Below are 18340 nucleotides of genomic sequence, written 5' to 3'. Positions count from 1 at the left end.
AAGTGTCCGACTTTTACTTTCAACTCAGGTCATGATCTCAGGATCAAGAGATGAAGCACTCCTTTAGTCTATGTACTACTTATGGGGCCTGCTTGGGTTTCTCTCTCTCTCTCTCTGTCCCTGGCCCCTATCATCCCTCTCTTAAAAAAAAAAAAAAAAAATTAGTGAAGCACTAAACTATAATCAACTTTAAGGGCAATAACAGAAAGACTGTAATTATGGAGTAAGTCAAACTTAACTTGGGTCTCAATCATTTGGGGCAATGATTAGGAAAGGCTATAAGGAAGAAAAAGTAAGCATTTGTGAAAGAATGGCCTATCATAACTACTGAAGACAATAATCTTGTTGAGAGGGGTTTAATTTGGGAAAGGATGGGGGAAGATCGCTAGATAAATAAGAACGATCTAGACTACAAAGCACTTGAAAAGGGGAAAGAGTCTGAACTTGCTATACTAGATGAACAAAAGACACCACAAAAAGCAGGTGAGCAATAGGATAAAAAGTATTTCCGTGCACGCTGCTGCAGCCACTCCAGAAAACAGTATGAAGGTTCCTCAAGAAGTTGAAAATTGAGCTACCCTACAACCTAGCAATTCCATTACTGGGCGTTTACCCTAAAAATACAAATGTAAATTCGAAGGGGCACGTGCATCCAAATGTTGATAGCAGCACTGTCCACAATAGCCAAACTACAGAAAGAACCTAGATGTCCATCAACAGATGAATGGATAAAGAAGATGTGGTGGTATGTGTGTGAATACACACACACACACACACACACACACACACAATGTAATACTATGCAGCCATCAAAAAACCAAGATCTTGCCATTTGCAACAACGTGGATGCAACTAGAGGGTATTATGCTAAGCAAAATACGTCAATCAAGGAAAGGCAATTATCATTTGATCTCTCTGATATGAGGCATTTGAGGGAAAGGGTGGGGGGTTGTGGGGGTAGGGAGGGAAAAAGATGAAACAAGATGGGACTGGGGAGGGAGAAAAACCATAAGAGACTCCAGGCTGCTGGAGGGAGGGGGGGAGATATAAGGTGGCTGGGTTATGGGCACTGGGGAGGTACGTGCTATGGTGAGTGCTGTGAATTGTGTAAGACTGATGATTCACGGACCTGTATCCCTGAAGCAAATAATACATTCTATGTTTAAAAAAAAAAAAAGCTATTTCTGATGAAGGTTATTTCAGTTGGTACTACTCTTATCAAGTCCTCTACCCCATGCCTAACCCCCTGAGCACCTTTCAGCAGAGGACCTTGCCACTTACTTCCCAAAGGAAATAAAACCTGTCAGGTAAATTCTTCACTTTCCAGCCTAATCTTTCTATTCCCTCACTTAATTCATTCAGCAAACATTTGGGGCACCTGGGTGGCTCAGTGGGTTAAAGCCTCTGCTTTTGGCTCGGGTTGTGATCCTAGGGTCCTGGAATTGAGCCCCATATCGGGCTCTCTGCTCAGCGGGAAGCCTGCTTCCTCCTCCTCTCTTTCTGCCTGCCTCTCTGCCTACTTGTGATCTCTATCAAAAAAAAAAAAAAAAAGAACAATAATAAATGCAAATTTTTTGGCACCTGGGTGGCTCAATGGGTTAAATCCTCTGCCTTTGGCTCAGGTCACGATCCCAGAGTCCTGGGATGGAGCCCCACATTGGGCTCTATGCTTAGCGGGGAGCCTACTTCCTCCTCTCTCTCCCTGACTGCTTCTCTGCCTACTTGTGATCTCTGTCAAATAAATAAATAAAATCTTTTAAAAAAATAAAAAATAAATGCAAATTTGTACAAGGAGCTATGGGAACCGGGAAAAAAGATGGGGGTCATGGAATATTTAAAATAACAGAAAGAGATAAGTGCAATAAGCAAAAGCTTGTACAGATGCTAAGAAAATGGAGGAAGAAATGCCAAAAGCCTAGAAAGATAGGTAAAAAGGACCCAAAGGAAGTAACATCTGAACCAACTAGAAGATCAAGTAGGAACACACCAAGCAGATTGGAGGTAGATCGCAGTGTTTGGCAGAAAAAACAACATGCAATAGAGGCCAGGGGTGAAAGATCAGGTGCATTTGGGACACTCAAGTATTTCAGTATGGCTAAAACAGGATTAGAAGATGAAGCTAACAGGTTAGGCAGTGATGTACTGTAGTGCTGAGTGTGATCCCAACAAACCTCTGGGATACCTCAGTGGTTGTAGCTACCTTATGAGGTTAAAAAGGTGAAATTCATTTTTTTACTTTTTTTTTTTTTCCTGGGGAGAACTTAAGAAGTTAGTGCGGGTGTTTGCATTCCAGATTAGGCCTCCTACATTCTGGCACTGGGGAAGGGAGGTGTGTGTCTCATCAAAGCAAACTGCTGCCCACTCACTGTCCTAAAAGTAAAGAGGCAAAATGACAAATCACTCACTCACTCACAAATTCATCACTGTGGATTACCTACTTACTATAAGCCCTCCTAAACTATTTAATAGCTTCAACTGTGTACTGCCATAGGAAAAGCAACATTTTTAAAAGAAAGAAAATAAGGAAGTAAGAAAACAAAGGAAATCTGGCAATGATTCACTTCTGTTAAGTAACCTGAAGTTAAGTTAAAAACTTGGAAGGGGGGAAGGAAATCACTGCTGACTTTTGCCAAGGAAAACATTGTGAAGTACTAGTGGAGAGCTTGCTTAGAAGGAGTAAAAGAGAGGAGGTGATGGGAAGTTCTGGCTGTAGTTTATTCTTTTTTTTAAAGAAGGTGACAGTGAAGGAGAAAGAGACACAAAGGAAGATGAAGGATTGAGGATGGATTATGTTCTCAAAAGGAGAGATCTGACTCTTTTTTTTTTTTTTAAGATTTTATTTATTTGACAGACAAGAGATCACAAGCAGGCAGAGAGGCAGGCAGAGAGAGAGAGAGAGAGAGAGAGAGGAGAAAGCAGGATCCCTGCCAAGCAGAGAGTCCGATGTGGGACTCGATCCCAGGACCCTGAGATCATGACCTGAGCCAAAGGCAGAGGCTTAACCCACTGAGCCACCCAGGCACCTCAAAAGGAGAGATCTGAGGAATGTGTAAGGGGAAGGAACAGAAATAAAGAAAAACAAAGGAGCTAAAATCACAGAACAGAGGGAAGGGACAGGTTATCAATCTTAGAGGAGGTAGAAGGATATACTAACAAAAGAATAGGAAATAAAATAACCTTAGTTAGGAAAAGAAGTAACATCTTCACAGACAGAAGGAAAATGAATTACGGCATTCACAGATTTAAAGAAATATATATGGTCTAGGCAGCAGGCTGAGATAATTTATAATCGATAGCTCTAATACTCGCAGAGAAAAAAAGAGCTAAGGCCAACTGCAAAGAAAAAAGGGGAGTATAAGTGGAATATATGACTTGAAGAAACGTTGTAAAGTTGGGAAATATCTACTGAAGGGCCTATGAAAGGATAAAAGACCACATAAAAGAATTGTCGAGTGATCCAGAGGGTCCAACTGATGTCGACCATCCTTATGTAGTGTTAACAAACCACATCTGCATCTAATTTTCTTAGCAGCCCTCAGAAACCCAAATATGAGTAGAGAAGAAGGATCCCTGGAAACAGGATGAGGGCAGAAGAAAAACAAAAAATCCAGATCGCTAAGATTATTGGTAAGGAAATGGAATGATGATTCTGAATAGGGTGCAACATGTTGGCTATGAAGGGAAACAGAAAAGTAATTATTGTAGGGAAATGTGGAGTTAAAAAAGGATTTTTATCTATCCACTTGACCTCCTACAAAGTTATCTGTAAGATACTGGAGTAGGTTCACAAGTTTTAGAAAAGGTAAGATGAAGTTTGCTTAACTGCATAGGAAGAGAAAGAGAAAAGGAATGATGGAAAGGAGGAAGGAGAAATAGGGGAAGACAGAAGGCAAGAAAGAAGGAGGGGAAGAGAAACAAGAATTTCAGCTACAGCATCCCTCATCACAGATAGAACTTTCACTCCCTGCTAAATCTTTTAAATCCACACAACTTAATATAATGACATCAAAAGTATCGCAAACAGACAAAGGGATCCTTCTGGAATTTTATCTACAACATGAAGATTACAACACTTATCTTTGCCAATATAGGCTGTTTATTTTCCTGATATAGTTAATAAATTATACTATGCCATCTATACTCTGAGTTTTATGTGCACACATTTCTAAAACAACTACTTGAAAGAAATTTGACATATACAACACGTTAGCTATGTTCTACAACTACACTAATTCTATATTTCTCTAATACAGACAGACCCACTACTTTAAAACTGTTGTATGTAAAATTAAATACAACTCTTTCGCCAAGTTTACAATCTGACATTTTATATTTATTTTATCAGGATTTCCAAAACTCCCTAAAGGGGTAAAATAAGTATTCAACTTGCAGAAGTTCCTTTAGCTCACTGATACTATAAATATGTCACTTTTCCCTCATCTTTATCATGTTCACTTATTTTAGAAATTCTTGGTTGATGAAGAAGCTTACAAAATAGTACATAACACAATAAAGGAAAACATAATACATTTTCCATTTCACAGACCTTACTTAATTGTGTTTGAAGTACCAAGAGTTTATTGTATTCTTCTGTTACTTTGTTGAGAAGAGTTTCCATATTTTCTTGCAAGTCTAGATGATAAATAAACAATTATAATAATTTCACTTTATAGTAAAAGTCTGCTTCTTTCAATAAGTATTATTTATCTATTCATTACTTCAGAAAATTGCCTGCTAGAACTACACTTCATGTATTTAATTACCAAAAATTTTAATCTCATTAATGTAAAAGATGTGCTAGAAAGATAACTTGATGATTCCACATTAAAATATGCTAATTTGTTTTGGTAGTCATTAATTTGTATACATTTTTTTCACTATTCATATAAATGGATAGGGGCAGAAAAAATTTTACCTCTGAAAAAAATACCAAAAAATTAACTGAGATCACAATTTGTAAAAATAAATATAGGATTCTTTTTAAGAATGATAATTTAGGAGGGTGCCTGGGTGGCTCAGTGGGTTAAAGCCTCTGCCTTCAGCTCAGGATGTGATCTCAGGGTCCTGGGATCAAGCCCCACATCGGGCTCTCTGCACAGCAGGGAACCTGCTTCCCCCCCCCCCTTTCTGCCTGCCTCTGCCTGCCTCTCTGCCTACTTGTGATCTCTGTTGAATAAAAAAAAGAAAAAGAATGATAATTTAGGTCTTCTTATTCTTTAAAAAAAAAAAATCACTGACATAAATGTATTTAATAAATACAATGACTTTCAAAGGCATGGATCTATGGTGTAAAATTAAGGAAAAAATTACACAGGGAAAAACACAGGAGTAGAGGGATAAAGGATAAAGAGACAAGAAACTTGTAGACATCTTTGGTTCTCTTTATATCACAATTATTGCATTTTTTAAAAAATAAAAATCTGTATTAAATATAAGATTTCATGAATCCAATTAAGTGACTGAATCATGATTAAAAGTAAAAGTTCATCATTAAATGACTTAAGAAAATAATGTGATCAGATTTTATTACCTTGAACTTCGTATCTATAATCTTGCAATTCTAGTTCTTGATTTTCAGAAGTGTGAACACCAGCACTCTCTCTCTCTTCTACATTTACTTCACATTTTAAAGCATGAGTATTATGTTCACCAAGGACATTGCAAAAAGTCTATTAACAACAAAATTAGATATTTTACAGAATTAAAATGTTGATGTCTACCTTTGAAAATCATTAAACATTATTTTCCTAAATGCAAAAGACAATCAAAATGGCACAGAAAAATCAGTAGGAAAACACTTTTGTATACACCCTGTCAGTCTGCAAAAGAAACGGTTAAGTCTAGATCTTTCTCCCTTTATATAGGACATGAAATTCTTAGAGCAGGAAAATAATTACAATATTAATTGCATTAAACTATTTTTTTGCTTCTAATAATGAATATAGCTTGTACTTTAATCTATCATTTTCTAGCTTGGATCCTAGACTGACGTTATCTCTGTAATGTTAACCACCCTTGAAAAAAATACCAGAAGACAAGGACAAAAGTTAAAAAATGATGACCCCGGGGCACCTGGGTGGCCCAGTGGGTTAAAGCCTCTGCCTTCGGCTCGGGTCATGATCCCAGGGTCCTGGGATCGAGTCCCACATCTGGCTCTCTGCTCAGCGGGGAGCCTGCTTCCTCCTCTCTCTCTGCCTGCCTCTCTGCCTCCTTGTGATTTCGGTCTGTCAAATAAATAAATAAATCTTTAAAAAAAAAAAAAATGATGACCCCTACAGGGGCGCCTGGCTGGCTCAGCTGAAAGAGTATGTGACTCTTGATCCTGGGGTCATGAGGTAAAGCCCCAAGCTGGGCACAGATCTTACTTAAAAAAAAAAAAAAAAAAAAAAAAAGGTGATTAGAAAGTAGTCTATAAATTCTACAGAAATTATAATATATGGAGGCGCCTGGGTGGCTCAGTCTGTTAAATGTTCGATTCTTGATTCTGGCTCAGGTTGTGATCTCAGGGTCATGATATCAAGCCCCAAGTTGGGCTCCAGACTCAGCGCAGAGTCTACATGAGATTCTCTTCCTCTCTGTCAGCCCCTCCCCCTGCTTAACATACTCACTTGCTCTCTCTCAAATAAGTTAAAAAAAAAAAAAAGAAATCATATGTAGGAGATTATGTCCATATACTTTTCTGTAACACAAAGGCAGTATTCTGTGCTTTATATACACAAACAAATTAAAAATATTTGACATATTCTGGTTTTTCTCCTGAGCAACAAACAATTCTACCATCATTTAAAAACAATACATGACCCACAATCATTTGAGATTCACCTTTGCCTCATATACAACTGGAAACAACCTCTAACTTCTAGACTTAAAAACCAAACTGCTTATTATTCCTTATTTTTTGAGATTTGCTTAAAAGATAAATATACTGTCAATTAATAATTGAATTTATTAAATTTTCAGCACAGTTCCTAAGATGGAATTTTATCATGTTAGAGCTGATAGAAACCCCATTTACAGATGAAGAAACACTCAAAAAGATGAAGTTAACTAGTCCATGGCAACATCAACAATTAGTGACAACACCACATTTCATGAAGAATCCCAGAGGAACACTTTATTAGAACAAGCTGATTCATATTTTAACTTGAGATGAGCAATCAGGAAAAGACAACTACAAAAGGAAGGAACATGTAATGTCAGCTTATAAATGAACTACTATGATTTGGGCCCTCATTCCATTATTTGCTACCAACAAGAGATACACAAGGACAATGTCTGAACCCTTTGGCAGAGGTGGAGGTGGAGATTGCTGAGTAGCTGAAGGAAGATAGGCCTTATTGGACTTAGTTCTCACTTTGTGAGTTTTTTGCAAAACATTTTTTGAACAATATTATAGGAAATCAGAATTGGGGCCCCTGCGTGGCTCAGCTGGTTAAGTGTCCAACTGCTTGCTTCAGCACAGGTCACGATCTCAGGGTCATGAGATGGGGCCCCAGGTTGGGCTCTATGCTCAGTGCAGAGGCTGCTCAAGATTCTCTCTCTTGCTCTCTACCCACCCCCCACCCACCTCTCTCACTCACTCTCAAATAAACAAATCTTAAAAAAAAAAAAAAAAATCAGTAAGGTAGCTCTACCTCTCCCAACTAATACCGCTGTCTCCCCCTCTTCAGTTTATAAATACAAAAGCCTGGGAAGAAATCAGGGACAAGCCAAAGCATGTATTTCAAATTTTGAACTATTTCAAATATGCAAAAAAATAATTTATTACCTAACTTAAACAAACAGTAATATTTTCTCATATTATCTCCGTGTTTTTTTAAAGAAACTGAACAGTACGTAGAGATTTGAAGCTCTTTGTTTTAAGTACTGCCTACCCATTTTATTCACCTTTCCCTTTACCCAGAGGTAAGTAATCTAGCATACAAGCTTTATACTTTTTTGAGATTTACTGATATTAATATAGATATCAAACACTACTAAATGGAGTTCTACTGCATGGAGATAACACAATTTATTGCCCTTATTCACAGTAATCAGAGCTGTCTCCCATTTTTAACTTATTTTTTTACAAAGATTTTATTTATTTATTTGAGAGTGAGAGAGCGTGCACAAGCAGGCGGAGCAGCAGGCAGAGGGAAAGGGAGAAACAGGCTCCCAACTGAGCAGGGAGTCCAATGCAGGGCTCAATCCCAGGACCCAAGAATCACAGGCCAACCTGAAAGCAGGTGCTTAATGGAGTAAGCCACCCAGGCACCCCTCCCATTTTTAACTTAAAGACACTTAAGCAATGAATAGATCTCGTTGTGCACAAATGCTTGGGCTATGGGATGTATATAACTTCAAAAACAGACCTTGTCAACTTGCTTCTCAAGGTAGTACTTTCTCAATACCAGTATATAAGAGGTTCTATTTCAGCCCATCTTCACAAATATAATTATACTGGCATAAATAGGGTTTTCAGTTTTTGGCAATCTGAAGTGTGAAATTGTATCTTAATGGTCTTGTGCAATCTCCCCAAGAAAGTCATTAGATACACTCAACCACTGAGTGGGCAGGGGCAGGAAACAGACCTGTCTGGGGTTTTATTGGTCCACTCTTCTTTTTGTCTTAGGTATATATTTTGTCTGTTCAACTGTTAAGATAATTTACTTCAATTTATTTTATTTCAAAATATTATCAGGAAACATTTAAATGTTCATTTTAAACTTAAAAACTCAGGAATATTTTTTAAGTGCAGTTCTGAAGCCTAGCACTTCCTGTCTAAAAGGACTTTTTAACTAATATCTTACCTGTGTAAAATAAGAACATTCTTCAGACACCGCCTTGCGTAGTTTTCCAATGAGCATTTGTAAAGGCTTTGCTTCACCACCTAACAGAACAGATACTGCATTAAACATTTAATTCACATACTTAAGTACTATTATTATATTAAACCTATATCAACTGGAAGCTTCCTTTACAATAACATTAGTTTTGAATTCTTTCTTTCAAAGTTCTTTTCTACTGCTCATTGCTGACTGTTCCAGATAATGTATAAAATTGTTTATATGCTACAAATTGGCATAAAGCAGTGACTTACAAAATTTTTTGCTACTACCCAATACAAGAAATACATCACATATCATAACCTATTTATACATCCATGAAAAACTGACATAAGAATTTTACAAATCATTATCTGCCCTTTCTGCATGCTATATACTCCATTGTTTCCTGATCTCCTATACTCCTTTATTTAAAAAATGATGGTGACTACTCACTAACTTCATCAACCATTAACAGACCAATTAATTAACTTGTAGTTAAAAATCACTGGACAGATTCTATCTAAAGAGGATGTCAATAAAAACAACAAACATTTAACATCTTATTACATTCAAACCCAAGGAACTCCTTTAGTGAAAACTATGGCATTCTTTTTTAAGTCACTCTTTAAATTCTACTCTGTTCAACAGAGCAACTGCACAAACTTATGAAGCACCTCATTCTCAAAAGCAAATCTGTCAAGGGTGAAAGCCTAGAGATGCCTTGAACAGAAGAAGTCTAATTCACTTAGTGATTAAATAATTATTAAAGATAAAAGTTAACTGCAAGTAGTCTTCTATTTCAGGTTCCTTATATGTTCCTGCTTCCCACAGTTCCATCTTAGTCTTTTGGCCCAAACTACCGTCTTCCAGGACATCTCATTCTTTTCTCTGGCCTCAAATGATTTTCTGATACCAAATCTTTATCATCAACCCAAACCTCCCTCTTGTGTTTTGGACTTCTATTTTTAACTACCTACAAGACAACTCTTTTCTAAAGTCAGTAGGTCTCTTTAACTCAATACGTTGCAACCTGAATTTATTATTTTCCCCACAGATCTGCTCTGCATCCTCTTTGTGACTACAGTCATTTTCAATCCAACTACCCAAGCTAGAAACTTAGAGATCACTCTTAATTTTTCCCTTTTCCTCCTATTAACTGCAGACTACAGCCTACCTCTTTTAACTCTTAAACTTTACTGTTATAAATATTATTAGCAGAATTACTGCCAAAGTTGCTTAATTGGTTTACCCATCAATAGTTATCTCCTCCACTTTGCCCCATGATGTTACCTTAAAACAAAAATTTTAATGTTACTCCTACTACTTAAAATCCTATAGGTCTTATCACCAGTAGCAAAAGACTTACACATGGTTCAGAGTATATAATTAAAGCCTTTTCTGATCAAGCGCCCGTCAGTCTTTCCAGCTTTATTCCCTACTACTATCTCACATAACTTGAACTCTCAATTCTCCAAAATGGATATAATCTCTCACACTTCTAAGACTCAGGAGCCTTCTCTAAAATTCCAACCTCCTCCTTCTGCCTGCTGCCCCACCCTACTCATCCTCCCAGAAACTATGAAACTTTTCTCCTTTCTTTTTCTGTTCTTTCTAGTCATTCTTCTATTACAGAAATTATCCTAATGCTTTCTGAGAAATTATTTTATATTGCTTTCCCACTTGATTCTAACTTCTGGGAGAAAATGATTCAGTGATTTTAGATTTCTTAAGCACTTAAAAAAAAGATTACATGAACAATGATTACATGAACAAATGAATTCAGGACTGGGGTATAGTTACCCTCTTTTATGGGTTCGAAGGCAAGGACAAAATTATGGAAGGGTGGGTGGGCTCTAAATGATACTTATTTTTTTTAGAAACCATTTATTTACCCAGGGGCACGCTAGGTGGCCCAGTCAGTTGTTAAGTGTCTGCCTTTGGCTCGGTTCATGATCTCTGGGTCCTGGGATGGAGCCCAGCAACAGGCTCTCTACTCAGGGGGGAGTCTGCTTCTCCTTCTCCCTCAGTACGCTCTTTCCCTCTCTTGCTTACCCCCAGACAAATAAAAAAAACTTAAAAAAAGAAAAAAAAATCATTTACCTGTTCCTTGTGTTTTTATATTCTGTAGCTCTTGCTGGTGTATTTCCTGAAGTTCCTTTATCTTTTCCTCTTGGGCAGAAATAAGTTCCTCCTTAAGACTACAAAGAGCTTTATCTTTTTCATTTTCCATATATTCACGAACTTGATCGACATGTGTTGAATAAACCAGAGAGAGGCATATACGCTGAGCTTCCATCTGTAGCCTTAAATCATTCTTAAAGTGAATGTATGTGCACATTAGAACATTTTTTAATTATTTAAAATTTTAAAATAATTTAACTTCTATTTTTTACATTATTGACAAGGGGAAAACACATGAAATTATAGTTTAAAACTTCATGTAAGATAAGTCTAATTTTTTTTTTCACTTCTATTATGCTGACCTACCTATCTTTTCCAAGGAAAGTAGCACAATATTGTCATTACCTCAACTTTATGGTAAATTTTGATATATGGTATAGCTTAGTATGGCCTCACCTTTATTTTTCATTTAAAAATATTTTAAATATAGAGAAATGCAAAGAAGAATGTAATAAACACTTATCTACTCATACCCCAATTTAATAAATATAATTCTTTTGTCTTTTTTTTTCCCATTTCTCTCCTTTCTACATATTTATTTAGCTTAGAAAGAAAATAAGATTTAATCAACTATGTTCCCATTCCTCCTTCCCCAAAGGCAAACATTTTCACAAAATTTGCAACAAGTCCACTACATTTCTTATACTATCACTTTTCAGTACTTATAAATAATGCATTATATTTTATATTTCTAAGAATTTACATAATTTATGTAAAATGGTATTTATTTTGCAAATTGTTCTCATTCAATTTGAGATCTATTCCATGTAGACACAGATTAATTTAACTGTGGTACAGCATCTATGAATACATGAAAAATTGTCAACTTCCTTCTTGGAGATCAACTGAATTATTTCTAATTTTTTCATATTTCAAAAATACTGCACTAAATTCTTAGAGATATATCCTTATACAAATACACTAGTGTTTCCTAGTAGACTGGATCTCAAACTCTCTCAGGCATCAGAATAATCTGGACTGCTTATTAAAACAAACTGCTGGGCCCTTTCCCCAGTGTTTCTGGTTTAGGAAGTTTGGTGGGGGGCCCTCAAATTTGAATTTTACCCTGGTTTCAAGTGCTGCTGATACTGCTAGTCAGAGACCATACTGAAAACCAACTAGAAATGTAGCTGCTGGGTCATAGGTAATGTACATCAAATGTATTAAATTTTAACAAATTATGTTTTACATAATTGTGCCAATTTACAATGATATTAATAGCATATGTGAGTATTCATCTCCCCCACTTTTTACTGAAGGACTCATTTTGCCAATCTGATGGGTATAAAATATTAACTTATTTGGTGAGTGCTGTGAAGTGTGTAAACCTGGCGATTCACAGACCTGTACCCCTGGGGATAAAAATGTATGTTTATAAAAAATTAAAAAATTTTTTTAAAAATTGACGTATTGTTATATCAATTTATAAGGCGGAAAGTATCTTTTCATGTTTATTAGCCAAGTAGCTAGGTAATAAGAACAAGGTATTTTTTAGAAAGTCAGCTTTATTTCTAAGCATACACAGTTTGTTCTGAGATGTTACTAATGTATAAATTATCTATTTCTTCTGTAAGCTTCCTTTTACACACACATATTTTACTCCCCTATCCACTGATAGGTTTGTCTTTGTAGTGACAACTGGGAAGGGACAGTATACAGGTTTGCCTTCCTTTATGTAAGTTAATGTCAAGGAGAAGATATCTGAACATCAGTGAAAATGTCTTTAGCAGGGAAAACAAAATTTTTACTGAGAAAATTTGACCGTTTTGATAGTTTCAAATTCAGGTCCTCTCTCAATGTCTTTTTAAAAAATCTAAATGATCTCTGGTGTTTTTAGGAGTAATTAAGTTAAAACCACAGCATGCTTTTGAAGACAATGCCAGATATTTAACAAAGCATTCATAGTTATGCAAACTGAATTTTTAAATTCTACTTAGGTTATTAAAATGTAAAGTATCTTTACATTTGATAAAAGATCATAAATGTGAATACACACAGTCCCCAACTTACAATGGTTTGACCTAGAATTTCTTGACTTTATAATGTAAAGTGTAAAAGTGATACACACTCAATAGAAACTATACTTCAAATTCTTAATTTTAATTTTTTCCTGGGCTAAACAGGCCATATGGATACTCTTTCATGATGCTGGGCAGCAGCAGGGAGCCATAGCACCCAGCCAGCCACATGATCATGAGGATGAACAAACAATAACGTTACAACCATTCTTACCCATTCAAGCATTGTTTTTTACTTTTAGTATTCAATAAATTACATGAGATATTTAACACTTCATTATAAAACAGGCTTTCTGTTAGATGATTTTGCCCAACTGTACACTAATGTAAGTGTTCTGAGCATGTTTAAGGTAGACTAGGTTAAACTATGATGTTCAGTAGGTTAAATGCATTAACTTCATTTTCAACTTAAGATACTTCAATTTGCAATAGGTTTATTGTAATGTAACTCCATCATAAGATCTGTATTTATTAGAAATAAAAAAAGAACATTTTCCAAAGGGTTCCCACTGTATACAGAATAAAATCTCAACTTCTTACCAAGTCTGTAAGGCTCTACAAGATCTAGTCTCTTCTTTCTTTTTCAAACTCTTTTTCTTCCACTCTCCTGCTTTCAAACTCAACTAAACACACCTTCATTCAGTTCCTGAAACTCATTTAAGTCTTCACAATTGCTCTAATTTACATGTGGTAGGCTCCCCCTTGGTCTTTCAGATCTCAATTCAAATATCAGTTCCTCTGAGAGAACTTTCCTGACTATCCAATTTAATGCTGCCACCACCACTACCTATCATTCTCTATCACGTTCTTTATAGGACCTACCACTTCTTCTAACTACTCTACTTGTTCCCTTGTCTACTATCTGCCTCCCTGGCTAGAATATATTCCTGTTCTCAAAGAAAGCTCTTCTGCTCTCTTGCTTACTAGCATACCCTATACCTGACTAGAGAATCAATAAATACCTGTTGCATAAATTAAGAAACAAAGTTTTACTTAGCAGCATTATACAAGATACCTAGCGGAATTTTCCAGTTATTTCATTTTTAAAAATTATTTTTATTAACATATAATGTATTATTTGCCCCAGGGTTACAGGTCTGTGAATCATCAGGCTTACACATTTCACAGCACTCACCATAGCACATACCCTCCCCAATGTCCATAATCCAGTTATTTCTAATATCAGTATCCGATAAATACAAATTGTCAAGAATGATTATTACTCATTATATGCATTCTTTAGTTATAGTTAGAATTAATACTTTTTGCCCCTTCAGCTTTATACAGTACTCTGAGAGAATCCTAGGACTTAAGTTGAGATTTCTTTTTCTTTTTTTTTTTTTTAAAGATTTTATTTATTTGAGGAGCGAGCAAGCACAAGAAGTGAGAGCAGCAGGCAGAGGGAGAGGAAGAAGCAGGCTCTCCACTGAGCAGGGAGCCCAAAGCGGAGTTTAATCCCAGGACCTTGGGATCATGACCTGAGCTATGGCAGATGCCCAACCAACTGAGCCTCCCAGGTGCCCCGAGATTTTTTTCAAGGAAATACAGTGTTGTAACTACTAAATAAATAAGTATAAAGTACTGAAAAGTTTAAGAGTTAATTTTTAGTTGTGGAACTTTGAAAACACTAAAATAAAACAAAATGCTGAAACCAAGCTTTGAGATTACAACAAAATATTACAAAATATCTTTTTTAAAGCTCAGCTTCTCTACCAAGTTACTGAAATTCTTGCCTTTCCAAAGAAAGTATGAAACCATTCCCATGTTTTTATTTCCTTAACAGAATATATAACATAAATTAACTGAAAGAAAGGCAACAGTGTTTAAGAAAAGAGATAAAGGCAATGACAGCTAGGGCACCTGGGTGGCTCAGTCAGTTAAGCGTCTGCTTTCAGCTCAGGTCACAATCCCAGGGTTTTGGGATCAAGTCCTGCATTGGGCTCCCTGCTCAGCCGGGAGCCTGTTTTTCCCTCTGCCTGCCACTTCCCAGCTTGTGCTCACTTGCTTGTGCACTCACTCTCTCTCTGACAAATAAATAAAATCTTAACAACAACAAAAAAAATAGCTGATAGGCCCAAATGAGAATTACATTATGGGGTTCATTTTATTGTTTTGTAAGATTAATTGTGTTTTAGGAAGATGAAACTTTTTTTGCATGAATTATACATTTTCACTGTTTTAGCATCTATACATATAAATATATAAACATACCTGTTCTGATTTAAGTACACTGAGTTCCCACTGAAGTTTATCATTTCTACTCGGTTCAGCTGTCCCAAGTGATGATCCATTCGTCATTAATGGCAAGTGATCCAAAAACAACTGTTCTTGCTTGCCTTCTTTTCCAATAGTCCTATTTTCAAAAGGAATTTTATCTTCCTCCATTATTTTTGATTCTTCAACAAAATCTTTCTTTATTTTAGAAACTGATCCTCCAGGATCCTTGCTTGTCATAGTCACAACACCCTCTTTTAAAGAGTCTAACTGAACATCACACACATCTACATTTTCTGTCCGTTTATGGTTAATGATGATTTCTAACTCTCTACACCTCAATAATATTTGTTCTTTCTCTTGCTTTAAAGACTTTACTTCTTCACTCAGAAAAGTAATCTCACCATGTTTCTGTTTTAATTGTTCAGAAAGATCAGACAATCTCTCTGACAGCTCTAACTTTTCTCGCTTGGTGACCTCAAGTTTTTCCATAAGTTCTGTGGTATCTTTCTCAACAACCTCACCGGTTTCCAGTGATTCTCCTATGAAAGTTTTGTCATCATCAAAGACTGAACTTTTCATTTTTACCATACTTGGATTTATTCTTTGCAAATGATGAAGCTCTTCACTAAGTGTTTTAAGCTTACTTTTATACTCTACTTCTTGTTTGTTTTTGCTGTCTTCTAAGTCAGTTTTTACCTTGAGAAGGCAAGCATAGTCCTCCTGTAACTCTTGATAGTTAACCTCAAAATTTTTTTCAGCAAATGAAAAAGTGTTCCTTTGCCTTTCAATCTCTTCAGTTAGCTGAATACATTGTTTCTTGAGGTCCTTGTTTTCCTCAGTAAGTACTTCTATTTCTTTTTGCCAGTTACAATCTTGGGATTTGGACTTAATGGGGTCTATGAATATTAATCTTTCTTCTTGGTTAACAGGAGTATACATTTTCAACATGTCTTCAAGGGCTTTCTTTTCATTTTTAAGAGTGCTGTTCTCTGTTTCAAGTTGTATAAATTTTTCTTGAAGTTTATCCTCTTTTTCCTTCATTTGTTTCTCCAATAATTCAGTCTTAAGTTGCAATTCTTGAACTTCTTGTTCAAGTGTACCCTTTTCCTTTTCTTCTTGCCTGAGTATTTCAATTTCTTTTTGAAGTTCATTGATTTGAAGAGTCATTTCCTCTGATTTTGAATTCACAAGGGACTGCTGTAAATCTTTTAGCTTTGAAATTTCTAAAATTAATTGATTCTGCTTAGTTATCAAACTGTCTTTTTCAAACTGCATGGTTTCTATCTTTTTACTCATTTCATTCTGTAAGCCATCTATCTGCTGTTTGTAGTGAATGCCTAAATTATCCTTAAGTTTCTCAATATTTATTCGATGCTCAATTTCTAAATCCTCTTTTAGTTTGGAAAGTTCTTCTTCATGACTAAACAGAAGCTGCGTCCTCAGCCTCTCTAATTCAGCTTCTTGCGATTCAGCCATTCTGTCTAATACAGCATTTTTTTCTCTTTCTAACATTTCAAGTTTTATCTTGTAATTTGTAACTTCTGCTTCATGTTTTAATTCTAGTTCTTTTCTGGATTCAGAGGCAGAAACAATCTCAGCTTTCAAATCTTCCACTGTACTAAGGGACTTGTGTGCTTCACTGAGTTTACTTTCTTGTTCAGCTATTGTCTGTCTAGCTCTCTGAATCTGTTCCCTTGAAAAGCTCAATTCTTCAAAAAGATCTTCAAGCTGTCTCTGTAGCACAGACTTTTCTCCTGAAATTACACCTAATTCTTCCTTGAGTTTTTCTTTTTGAGAGTTAGTATCTTGCAATTTTATATTCAGTTCATTTATTGCCATATTCATTAACTTTATTTGATCTTCATTAACTGTAATACTTGGACATGATCTTAAAGCATTCTCCATTTCTCCCTTATGTCGTATTTTAAGTTCATCTATCTGTGACATGTGTTGTTTTATTAACTCCTGTTTCATCTGTACTATCTGCTGCCCGTACATCTCATCCAGCTCTGCCCGGAGCTGTTCTAATTTTCTTTGTGTTTCTTGTTCCATTCTTTGTAGAATATCAGTTTCAAATTGGCTATCTTTATGATTTTTCTTCTGAAGTTCTTCAACTGTCCCCATTAATTGTTTTATTTCCTCAGAACACTGTCTTTCTTTTAGCTTGGAATTAGTCAACTCTAATTTCATGTTTTTAATCTCTTGGTTCTTTTGTACAACCTGTTCTTGTAATTCCTCCAGTAATTTATCAGCAGCTGTGACTTTATCCATTAGCTCTACAGTTTTTTTTTCATCTTCTATTATTTTTGTATTTAATTCTTCAATGATTGTATCCTTTTCCTGTATTTCTTTATTTGAGCTTTCTACTTTTTTGTCTTGTTCCTTTAGAAAGAAAAAAACGAAAACATAAAAATGGCATTTTTAGTTCCTGGCAACTCACATTGTTTAACCTCAATACCAAAAGACTGAGAAACGTCTGGTTTTGTTCAAAATTCTATAAAAAGTAATTGCAAGCCTTGCCCCTTAATATTTCCCAAGTCAATGAGATAAGACTTGTGTACCCAACACTACTTGTGAGCAAACACTACAGCAGTTTTGGTCTTCCTGGAATAAAGAAATTCTTACACTGCTATGGTTAAAAATATTAATTTCAAAATTAGTAGGATTAAAATGTCTAGGTCATTACATTTTCATCTTTCTTATTAACTGATGAACCTTCTAAGAACTTAGTATTTTCTGTAGCTATAGTACTACGTATTCTTTATAATTCCAGAACAAAGTCTTAAATATAACTCAAGATTCCTTCCATGTATTCTAATGACTTGAAGGTGTTTGATGGGCAAGTGCTATGAAAAGACTAAAACAACAACAAAAACAGCTTCCTATGGGTCTGCCTTAGCTTCATTTCTGTGGCTAAGTAAAATTAGAAATTTAGAGATATCCAACACCTAAGTGGCTAAATCTCGAATAACATGTAAGACCACTATACCATTTACGGCACATTCACGTGATCCTAGACTTTGGGTTTGAACAGAAATTTGAAAGCAGGACAGATATCTTCTTCTAGTTCCGACTTGGGCCTCTACTTTGGAACTGTATATAAGCCTAAATCTAGGA

The 18340-nt window shown here is 35.7% G+C and overlaps 1 protein-coding gene across 8 annotated transcripts in view; it reads right to left on the bottom strand.

Moving 5' to 3' along the window:
* Positions 1-18340, bottom strand: part of AKAP9 (A-kinase anchoring protein 9) — a 186765-nt gene that overhangs the window by 124268 nt on the left and 44157 nt on the right. For all 8 annotated transcript variants that reach the window (XM_044245996.1, XM_044246000.1, XM_044245998.1 and 5 more), the window contains 5 exons: positions 15218-17605; positions 10908-11121; positions 8790-8869; positions 5531-5669; positions 4547-4632 (listed from right to left, as the gene is read on the bottom strand). In XM_044245996.1, coding sequence (XP_044101931.1) covers positions 4547-4632; positions 5531-5669; positions 8790-8869; positions 10908-11121; positions 15218-17605 — 2907 coding nt within the window. The remainder of the gene's footprint in view (positions 1-4546; positions 4633-5530; positions 5670-8789; positions 8870-10907; positions 11122-15217; positions 17606-18340) is intronic.

This window comes from Neovison vison, chromosome 4 (assembly GCF_020171115.1).
Source record: "Neovison vison isolate M4711 chromosome 4, ASM_NN_V1, whole genome shotgun sequence".
NCBI lineage: Eukaryota > Metazoa > Chordata > Mammalia > Carnivora > Mustelidae > Neogale > Neogale vison.
This window is presented reverse-complemented; position numbering and strand designations above follow the sequence as displayed.